At 42.5% G+C, this 11,259-nt stretch overlaps 1 protein-coding gene across 1 annotated transcript; it reads left to right on the forward strand.

Moving 5' to 3' along the window:
- On the forward strand, window positions 1-1,810 carry C2CD4A (C2 calcium dependent domain containing 4A). The gene is made up of 2 exons (XM_025884229.2): window positions 1-106; window positions 206-1,810. The coding sequence occupies exon 2, from the start codon at window positions 604-606 to the stop codon at window positions 1,663-1,665; it is 1,062 nt and encodes a 353-aa protein (XP_025740014.1). The 5' UTR covers window positions 1-106; window positions 206-603; the 3' UTR covers window positions 1,666-1,810.
- Window positions 1,811-11,259: the final 9,449 nt, after the last annotated feature.

Genomic DNA, 11,259 nt, shown 5'->3' on the forward strand with positions numbered 1-11,259 from the left:
GCTGAATCCCGCCGCGGGCGCTTTGAACTACCCAGAAGCTGCGCGCCTCCCTGGCACGGTGCCTCACGCAGAACCGTGCAGACACCCATCTGACACCGGACCCCAGGTACGCTAGGAGGGATTCACATCCTTGTTTAACTCGTCTGGGGGCAAGCCGTGAGTCCTAGAGGGGATAATTATTATTTTAATTCTCGCCGAGGACTAGAGTGCAATAATCCAAGGATTCGGGAAACGACTGCACAAGCAAAGCGCCTCTTGGCATTTAGGACGGCACGACCAAAGTTAAAGGCCAACGTTGTGAGAATCTCCGCCTTAAACCAGCGGAGGACCGAGATTAAATCAACAAGCCCCGAACTGTACAGGACTACTAGAGACAAGAGAAGAACGATTGTTCTTCAATCCCTGAAACATAGCTTGCAATAGCAGTGTGAAGGGCAGCTTGCGCTGTCCAGGGGAGGAAGGAGAAAGCGCCCCTCAAGTAGAAGAAAAGACACGGGAATTGCTACGCCTTGCAGAGCTCCCTCTGGTGACTGGTGTACCCTTGCAAAGTGCAAGCCCAGCAGCACCAGCAGAGGGTCACTCGCATCCGGCACCCGCCGCCTTATGTGGTGCCTGGAGAGGCTCCGCTTGGGTCCCGAGCGCCTCCTGAGGAGCAGGAACGGGATTCTTCAGGGTCGGGGCCGCCGAGTCCCGGCCCTCATGCCCGCCGCGTGGGAAAACGTGCTCACCCCGGACCGCATCCCCGAGTTCTGCATCCCCCCGCGACTCGCGCCCTGCACGGCCCTGGCTGCACTCCGGGTTTCCTGGCTCGAAGCGGCAGAAATAGACGCCGCCGCCGGGCACACGGACTGGGACCCGCGCTCGCAGGCCGCGCTCTCGCTGCCGCACCTGCCGCGCGCGCGCACCGCCTACGGCTTCTGCGCGCTGCTCGAGAGCCCGCACACTCGCCGCAAGGAGTCGCTCTTCCTCGGGGGCCCCGGGGCCGCCCCGCTCCTACCCCCGGGCGCAGCCCCCGCCCCCGCCCCCGCGCTCCCCGCCGGCCCCCACCCGATCCCCGACGCGCCCGCCCCGCCGCCCGGCGCCCACCGCCTCCTGCGCGCCCCCGAAGGACTGCTGAGCCGCGCGCTGCGGGCCCGCAGGAGCCGCGGCCTGGCGCGCGCCCGTTGCGCGTCCGGTCGGGACGAGGACGAGCAGCGCGGCGCCGGCTCGCGGCCCCCGGCCCGGGCCCCTTCCGCGTCCCCGCCGCCGCCGCCTGCCTCCGACCCGGGGCCCGAGTGCCTGGAGGCCGAGGGCACCGTGGCCCTGGGCGGCGCCGGGGAGGCCCTGCGCCTGGCCGCCCAGTACAGTCGGGCCAGCGGGCGGCTCCGCGTCCGGCTGCTGGGCGCCCAGGGCCTGGCCGCGGGAACCGCCGAGCCCCGCGCCGTCGGCTGCCGCGTCAGCTTCGTCCTGCGGCCGCCGGGCAAGACGCGGCCGCAGCGCAGCGCCGTGGTGCGGCCGAGCCGCAAGGCCGCCTTCGACCAGGACGTGTGCCTGGACGGGCTCTCGGAGGACCAGGTGCGCCGCCTGGCCGTGCGCGTCAAGGCGGAGAAGCGGGGCCGCGGCCGGGAGCGGGGCCGCCTGCTGGGCCAGGGGGAGCTGCTGCTGGGCTCCCTGCTGCTCCCCTGAGGGCGCCCGGGCCTCGGGCCGTCTGTCCCCTCGGGGCGCTCTCCGCCCGCTGGGAACTCGGACACGGACAGCCGCTCCGTACAAAATAAATGCTATTTATTCATTCTTCTACCCATGACTTCGTTCAGTTCAATACTGGCACATATGTTGCTAGATTAATTATCACAATAAAGGACGTAATATTTTGTGTAATACCTTCAAAATGCGTTTCAGAAAATGGTATGGTGTTCTGCAGTAGTGGTTCCCAGCATAGACAATTGCACTTCATGTTCCTCACAGCCCCTGTTGGGAGATAATGGATCACAGGAAGTGTTAAAACTAGAGGGTGTCCTGGTGATCTATTTGCCTCAACCTCCTCATATTGAAGTTTGTTTATTCCACAACATCCACTGAGACCATCTTAGAGCGGGTATTACCTTTGAAGCATTGTTTAAGACCCCAGGTGAGAAAATGAGGCCAAGAGAGGTGAAGTAACTTGTTCAAGGTCAACAGTGAATTATTAATAGAAACTCAAACCTGATACTTTTAGTTACATCTTGCTGGAAAAGCACTGGAAAAATTGAAGCCATTTTAATATTCTAAGTTAAAATAATAACAGTTTTACATGTATTAACTAGTTTAATTTTTTAAACAAACCTGAAAGGCAGGCACAGTTGTCCTCATTTTAGAGCTGAGGATACTGAGGCACAGAATATAGAGCAGAGTCAGGCTTTGCATGTAAGCAACCAGTATTTTACTCGTTACATTCTAGAAATAATACCAAGCTTCGGTTCATCTCATTACTGTTGTGGGATGGCAATTTATATATGAAACTATTTCTGAGTTGGGGGTCTCTTCACATCCTCACACCCTAGTGGAAAAGCAAATTGGCTCAAATGAGTAACTTACTATCTCACACTAATGTCTAAGGTTCCGAGAAGATGCTAACTAGTCTCAGAGTCATAGAAAAAAAGGGTGCTAGCCTAATTGGCCCCAGCTGAGCTAATGTGCAAGGGCAGGGAGTCTAGAACATAATTATAATATTGTTCTACCTCTGGCTTCTGATAGTGATAATAAGTGTATTATGTTTTAAGAGATGATTTTCCTTCCTTGGTCACATTCACTGCCAAATAAGCATATTTCTCCCTTTCTTATGCATATAGGAGGAAAATGTGTCCTTAAATGAGGGTTGAAAATATTTGAATATGTGGTGTGGTGTGGTATTAAATACGACTACATTAGCAGTCTGGATTCAGAAACCTTTTCTGCTTTCACTAAACCGTTAGAGTTTTATCCACTGGTGCTCATGAAAAAATGCTGTTTAGAACAGGGTTTCAGTATTAGTCACAACTCAGGCATAAGCTGAAAATGGGTTATTGTGTGGGTGCTTACAATGACCAGCATTGAACAAATGTGAAGAATAACTGTGAATTCACTGTCAAAATCAGCCACATCCAGAAGCTCCATGTGGTTGACCAAGTGAATGGTGACATAACAGTAGTTCAGACCTTTCATGTGCTCTTCAGTCTAAGTCACCATATCCCTTGCCTTCAAGCCAACAACTTTTTTAAAAATGTTTAACTTTCTTCACGATTTCAGAGTTTTGGTAGAATAACCAATACTGAATTCACATATGTAGTACTTTAAAAGGAAAATAAATGGAAAGTGAAAACAACTTGGCTACATACAATATATCAGGTTGGGATTTTATTTTGTTGCTTTTTTAAAAAATAAAAACAGATTGCACTGATGGTTTAAATATCAAAACCTATTCGGAAAACATTGCAATCACTATTGTCACTAGATTATATACAAGTAATAGTTTGGGGGCAGAAGTATCATTTTATTAAGGTAACATCAACATATTTCAGGGACCTAAATTTTCCATGAAATAATGGTGGGTATTTCCAAACAGAATCTCTACTAATATCAAGTTATCGTTGATCAAACAATTGTAAGAGCCTAATCAGCAAGACTTAAATGACTAAAATATAATCATAAATCATAAGACCTTGGGATTTTAGAGTTGAAAAGAACTTTAAGAATTATTTTGTACAAACCCATGTAACATAGAAAAGGACCAAAAAGACAAACTGTAGATTGCCCCAAATCACACAATTAGTATAAGATGTGGGGCTAGGACCAATTCTATTCTCATTTTGCTCTTCAACCTAATGAGTCTTTGGATCACTACTTCCAAGAAAGAGAAACATTTGTATGTAAGTTCCTTTACATTACTGAACTAATTTGAATGTTTTGCATTTAAGAAATCTTTGCAATACAAATTTTTTCATGAAAGCATCAGCCTTGCCTAGGGCAAATTTAAATTTGGTTTGCACTTTGCTGCCTTCTAGTGGATCCCTCATAAGTTTTGTCAGTGTTTTTACTCCTTGGTATTAGACCGTCTCAACTAAACACTAAAGACCAATGTAAGGTCAGAACCCAATGACCTTGAAGATGTGTGCTAATATCAGATTATGGTGAAGATTCACACTGCAAAATAACTAAATACAGCTATCTGGATGTAGAAGACATCAAAAAAATTTTCAGATTAAAAATGAAAACAAAAGAAAACCTTCCCAGTAATTACGAAGCTGGGAGTATGTGTCAATGGCATGTTGGTTGCAGAAAACTGTTTTTAGAGTTCTCATGTTTCTCAATTGGGTTTAGATATGCATATCTTTGCACAAATGATATTACACAATCTTGCTTCTTTGTGGTTTAAATATATGAACATATTCAAAGAAAAATCCCACACAACAGACCACAACATGTCAGTTTAAAAAGCTTTAGTTAAGTGCAAACTTAAAAATTAAATCAATAGCTTGGTTACTTTGTTTTACAAAGGTAATGCATTCCATGCCCAAAATACTAGCTTTAATATGGCTAGAACATGCCTCGAAGATTATTTCTTTAGAATCTAATTTTCTTTTACACACACTACAATTCACAAAACTTTCCCCCATATCCATTCCCAGTCAGGATACTATTTTTGGTAAAGATATTTGAAAGACAGGGCAAAAAGTAGGTACCATGATATTAAAGTAACAATATATGGTTAAAGGGTACAAACTTTCAGCTATACGATGAATAAGGTTTAAGGACCTAATGTATAATATGATTAAAGTGGATAACTTTGTATTCTATAATGATATTTATAAAGAGTGTAGAACTTAAATGTTCTCACAAAGAAGAAGAAAAATATGTGAGGTGATGAGAGTTAATTAACTAGATGGGGGAGCAATAAATATATATAAGTGGATAAAAGGTCATTCAAAAGGTTTATTTAGAGAGGCACCTGGGTGGCTCAGTCGGTTAAGCGTCTGCCTTCAGCTCAGGTCATGATCCCAGGGTCCTGGGATTGAGTCCTGCATTGAGTCCCTCAATGGGCTCTCAGTGGGGAGCCTGCTTCTCCCTTTCCCTCTGCCCCGCCTCCCCTTCTGCCCTGTTCCCTTTGCCTCCCCCTCTGCCCCTCCCTGCTCATGCTCTCTCTCCCAAAGAAATAAATAAAATCTTTAAAAATTAAAAAAAATAAAAATAAACAAAAGGTTTATCTAGAATATCTATCATGGGTCGAATACTTTTCAAAAATCTAGATTAATACCTGTGAATAAGATACAAAATGTCCTCGCTCTTATGGAATCAAGTTTTCAAAGTTGGGGAAGGAGACAGAAAATAAACAAATAATTTCAGTAGCACTTCAGAAAATAAAATGTGATAATGAACAAAGGCACGACTATGGTCAAAAAGGCACCTCAGATTGGGTGGTTAAAAAAGGCCTGTGTGAAGACCTGACATTGAGCCTTTTCTCTAGGTTCACATATACAGAGTTTAATCCAGTTTGCTGATGTGGGGACTCCTGGCCTCCTAGGGTGCCCTGACAAGGGCTTTCCTAGAAAATCCGCTAATACCTTATTACCACTTCCCCTGTGGTTCAACTCTATGTATAGAAGCTCGTCTGCCTCCAGGCTTATGAGTCTAACGGACAGAATAAACCTGAGGCAGCCCATGGTGTTTACAAACACAATTTTTACTATTTTTGCATTTTATCATTTGCATATTATCATACCATTAGCTAAGAATTTTGTTAACAGCATTATAACGGCACTTGCATTAATTTAAGAGGATGACAAATTCTGGTCAGATTAGGCCTTCTGGGACATTTAGGAAGCAAATAACAACATGACTTTTCTTGTTGGTATTTTATGGTTTTCACAGCTAATTTTTATCCTTTATGCTCTTGAAACTTCTCAACAACTATTTGTGGTAGGTACTCTTATTATACCTGGGGTGGATGCTGTAGGTTGGCCCCTTCAATGCCCACCCCAGCCCCTTACTGCTTTCCCTTATGTGCTATAGAGTCTAGAGAACAAACATTTGCCTTCCCAGACACTTTTTCAGCTATGGATAGCTAAGTGACTCAGTTATGGCCAGTGAAACACAGGAAGAGGTCAGCTAATGGTGCCTTTTCCCTTTCCTCCCTCATCCTGCTGGAATATACAAGTTGGGAGGAACAGCAGCCATTACTAAGGAAGCTAAAGGATACTGGTTTCTCACTGATGTCACTGACCCTCCATGCTGGCTCTGGACAGCCTCCCCCCAAAGTTCTTGCCCATAAGACAAATACATTCCTAACTTGTTTCGGCCATTGTCCAGTTTTCAGAAATATATGAACACAATCCTAACTGCTATAATATCCATTTTACAGAGAAGGACACTTTGATTCAGAGGACTTAAATAAGTTGCCTAAGACCATGCATCAAGTAAATGATTCATTTAATTGCAGACCTCCCAGACCTCTATGCTCATTACTTTTTTTATTTCGCACTGTCTTTCCTCATGTAAGCTATTGTTCTAAACTTTTTTTTTTGAGATACAATTGGCGTACAATAAATTGCACTTACTTAAAGCATACAAGTTCATGAGTTTTGACATACATATATGCCCATGAAACTCAGTTCAGTCAAGATAATGAACATATCCATCACTCCTAATAGTTTCTTCATGCTCCTTTATAATTCCTCTCTCCTGAACTTCTCTCGCCTCCTCCCGCTGGTCCCCAGGGAGCTACTCATCTGCTTTCTGTCACTATAGATCAGTTTATATTTTATAGAAGTTCATATAAATGGAAAAATATATATATATTCTTTGGGGGGAGGGCGGTCTGGCTTCTTTCACTCAGCATCATTATTCTGAGATGCATCCATGTTGTTGTCTCTATCAATATTTTGTTCCTTTATATTTGTGAATGAATGTTGAATTGATAAATCACAATTCTTTTATCCATTCACTAGTTTGTCACTGTTTTCTATTCCTTGCACTTGCTATTTGATTCTTGTTTTCTTTTTCTCTTCCTTTTTGGCCTTGTATGGTTTTAATTGAACATTTTACAGAATTTCATTTCCTCTTTTCTCTTAGCATATCAATTATACTTCTTTAGAATATTTCCTTAGTGGTTGCCCTAATGCTTGCAGTATACGTTTACAACTAATCTAAATTCACTTTCAAATAACACTATTATTTCATGGGTAGTGCAGGTATATTATAAAACAGTATTTCCAATTCCTCTGTCTCATCTCTTATAATGTTTTCATTTTACTTACCTATATACTATAATTATTACTATGCTATATGTATTACCAATATATTACTATTGTTACTTTGAGCAGTTTTTTTAAAGATTTTATTTATTTATTTGACAGAGAGAGTGAGAGAGCACAAGCAGGGGAAGCAGCAGAGGGAGATGGACAAGCAGACTCCCTGCTGAGCAAGAAGCCTGACACGGGGCTCTATCCCAGAACCTGAGCCAAAGGCAGATGCTTAACAGACTGAGTCACCCAGGCATCCTTGTTATTTTGAACAGTTATCCATCAAATCAGATAAAAATAAGGAAAATAAAATATTTCATTTAGCTTATATTTATTCCTTCTCTGACATGTAAAGCTGAGTTTCTGACCTATGTCATTTTGCTTCTCCCTAAAGAACTTATTTTAACATTTCTTGCAGAGCAGATTTTGTAGCATTGAATTCTCTTAGTTTTTCTTTGCCTGAGAAGTCTTTATTTCTTCTTCACTTTTGAAGGATAATTTCACTGGATATAGAATTCTATTATCATGGTTTCTTCCTTTCAATACTTTAAATACTTCACTCTCTTCCTCCTTGTGTGATTCCTGACAAGTCCAATATAATTAATTCTTTTTTTTAGTCTTTTTTAAAGACTTTATTTTTCTTGGGGCACCTGGTGGCTCAGTTGGTTAGGCATCCGACTCTTGGTTTTGGCTGGGGTCATGATCTCAGGCTCATGGGATCGAGCCCTGGACAGGCTCTGTGTGCTCAGCAGGAAGTCTGCTTCCCTCCCTCTCTCCAGCCCCTCTCCATGCTCATGCTCTCTCTCCCTCTCTCAAATAAATAAATAAATAAATCTTTAAAAAAAGGATTTTATTTTTCTCAAGTAATCTTGACACCCAATGTGGGGCGTGAACTCACAACTGAGATCAAGAGTCACATGCCCTCCTGACTGAGCCAGACAGACAGAATTATACTGAGAATTCCAGTATAATTCTTTTCCTTGTTTCTCTATAGGTAAGGGATTTTCCCCCTTGGCTTCTTATAAGATTTTCTCCTTGTTTTTGGTTTTCTGCAGTTTGAATGTGGTATTTTTGCGTGTGTAGATGTGTGTGTGCGTGTATTTTTCCTCCTTGTTCATCTGAATTTCCTGGATCTGTTCTTTGGTATCTGTCATCTATTTTGGAAAATTCTCATCCATTTCTACTTCAAGTATTACATTTGTCTCATCCTCTCTCCTCCTCCTGGTATGAAGCATACGTTATACCTTTTGAAACAGTCCCATAGTTCGTGGGTAGTCTGCTCTGGGTTTTTTTCTTCATTGTTCTTTCTCCTTGCATTTCAATTTGGGAAGTTTCTATGGACATATCATGAAAATCATTGATTCTTTTCTGGGCTGTACCCAGTCTGCCCATTAGAAGCTTCCATTATTTTGGGGCACCTGGGTGGCTCAGTTGGTTAAGCGTCTGCCTTCGGCTCAGGTCATGATCCTGGAGTCCCAGGATCGAGTCCCACATCGGGCTCCCTGCTCATTAGGGAGTCTGCTTCTCCCTCTGACCCTCCCCCCTCTCGTGTGCTCTCTCTCTCTCTCTCTCTCTCTCTCATTCTCGATCTCTCAAATGAATAAATAAATAAATAAAATCTTTAAAAAAAAGGATCCTCCATTATTTCTGTTAGTGTTTTAATTTCTATCATTTCCTTTTGACTCTTTTTCAAATTTCCATCTCTCCGCTTACCTGGTCCATCTGTTTTTGCATGTTGTCTACTTTTTCCATTAGAGCCCTTAACATATTAATCATAGTTATTATTAAGAAACCTACAAAAGTACGCCACCCACAACCCTACCCCCCAAGACCTTGGGTATCAGGAATACCTCACCTTCACATTAGTGCACACTCAGGGCCCAGCAGTTTGTCAAAATTACCATTTAAATATTCCTATCAGCTTATGACTTGCCTGGCTTCTGTTTCAGATAGGCTGCTCCTGGCTGGGATTCTCCATATTCTCCTCAGATTCCAGAGTGCTGGTTTGTTCTGCTACCTCAGCTCTCTGATGAAAAGTCATTACGTCAATAATTTTCAGTTTGTTCAGCTTTTTTCTTGTCGTAAGAATGAGAGTGACAACTTCCAAGCTCTTTACATATTGGAACTCATTCTAAGCTAAAGAAAAGAAGCTAAGCCCATTTAGGAAACTACATTTGTATCCATTCACCTATTGATGGATATTTCAATTGTTTCTGTTTTTTTACTGTTATGACTATTCATGTATAAGACTCTGTGTAGGTATATGCTTTCTCTTCTCTTGGCTAAATAACTAGAGTGGAATGGATAAATCATCATGTGATAGGTGTAGATTTAGCTTCTTAAAAAAACTGAAGACTTCTTTTCCAAAGTCGTTACCATTTTACTTTCCAACTGAGAGCATATGAAAACTCTGCTCTACATCCTTGCCAACACTGAGTTACTGAGTTTGTTTCCCAAAGCTATAAATTTAGCATTTAAAACTAATACAGATAGCATCACCTGGGTGGCTCAGTTGGTTAGGTGGCTGCCTTCCACTGAAGTCATGATCTCAGGGTTCTGGGATGGAGCCCTGTGGGCTCCCTGCTCAGCAAGGAGCCTGCTTCTCCTTCTTCCTCTCCCTCTGCCCCCCTCACTCCTGCTCGTGCGCACGAGCCCTTGCTCTTTCTCTCTCAAATAAATAAATAAAATCTTTAAAAATAAATAAATAAATAAATAAATAAATAAATAAATAAATAAAGCCAATATATATAAAGAGATCTATCATAAACCAGGTTCAAATGTTGTGAGAGAAAGGAAATAGTGACTGTATCATTAAAGAAAAGTTTGAATAGGGGCACCAGGGTGGTGCAGTTGGTTAAGCCTCTGACTCTTGGTTTCAGCTCAGGGTCATGAAATCGAGCCCTGTGTCAGGCTTCAGGCTCAGCGGGGAGTCTGCTAGGATTCTCTTTCCCTCTCTCTCTGCCCCCCACCCCACCCCCTGGCTCTTTCTCTCTCTCTAAAATAAGTAAATCAATCAGAAAGAAAGGAAGGAAGGAAGGAAGGAAGGAAGGAAGGAAGGAAGGAAGGAAGGAAGGAAGAAAAAGGAAAGAAAGAAAAAGAAAGAAAGAAAGAAAGAAAGAAAGAAAGAAAGAAAGAGAAAGAAAGAAGGAAAGAAGAAAGAAAAAAGAAAAAAAGAAAAGGAAGGAAGGAGGGAAAGAAGAAAAAGAAAGAAAGAACTAAAGAAAGGAAGAAAGAAAAGTCTGAATAGAGATGGGGGTTAGAGACACTCTTGCTTTTCTTCTAGGCATAGTAGAGATCTCCTTTGCTGAGGAGTCTACAATCTCTCCTTTCCTTTCTGTATCACCCTGCAGCTGGAGGAGCAGAAATATGAACTTTCTAGTGACATCAGAGCAAGAACACTGCTGTGGAACCAGTTTCCAACAATCTCTTGGCAAAAGCACCACACCATCTACAGATCTGGGGTTGGGTGATGGCTGTGGGTACTCTGTAGAAACTCTACAAGTTGTTGATAGTAAATTCATTTTTTAAGAGTTTATATTCAAAATCAGAAAGATGTGGATTCTAGATCTCAGCTGTTGTTCACTATCTGTGTTTCTTGGTCACACCCATTAGCTTTTTTAAATGTCATGTTTTCATTAGTAGAGATGCAGTAAAATTACCTACCACCTGGGATTTTTTTTTTTTTAAGAATTAAAATAGCTAATGTATTCAAAGTCCACACATAGTGCCTGGTATGTAGAACAACCTAATAAATATTAGTTCTAGCCCTCAGAACAGTCCTTGTTTCTTTTTACGGTTTTACCACCTATGAATATGTCCCTTACAAATATAGTTTAGGATTTATTCTGTCCTTAAAAAAAACATATTAGTTCTATTTTTGGTTTCTTCATAATAGATGATGTTACTGCACTTTCCCCAAGCTTCTATCATGTTCAATATGTGCTTATCCTGTAACTGAGACCCTCCATCTAAGAGATTGAATGGAGAAGCTATACCCATAGGAGTCATTTGAAAAACAATACAAAGT

Source organism: Callorhinus ursinus, unplaced genomic scaffold (genome assembly GCF_003265705.2).
Source record: "Callorhinus ursinus isolate GAN/ISIS: 27379988/994484 unplaced genomic scaffold, GSC_fseal_2.0 scaffold25, whole genome shotgun sequence".
NCBI classification, from domain to species: Eukaryota; Metazoa; Chordata; class Mammalia; order Carnivora; family Otariidae; genus Callorhinus; species Callorhinus ursinus.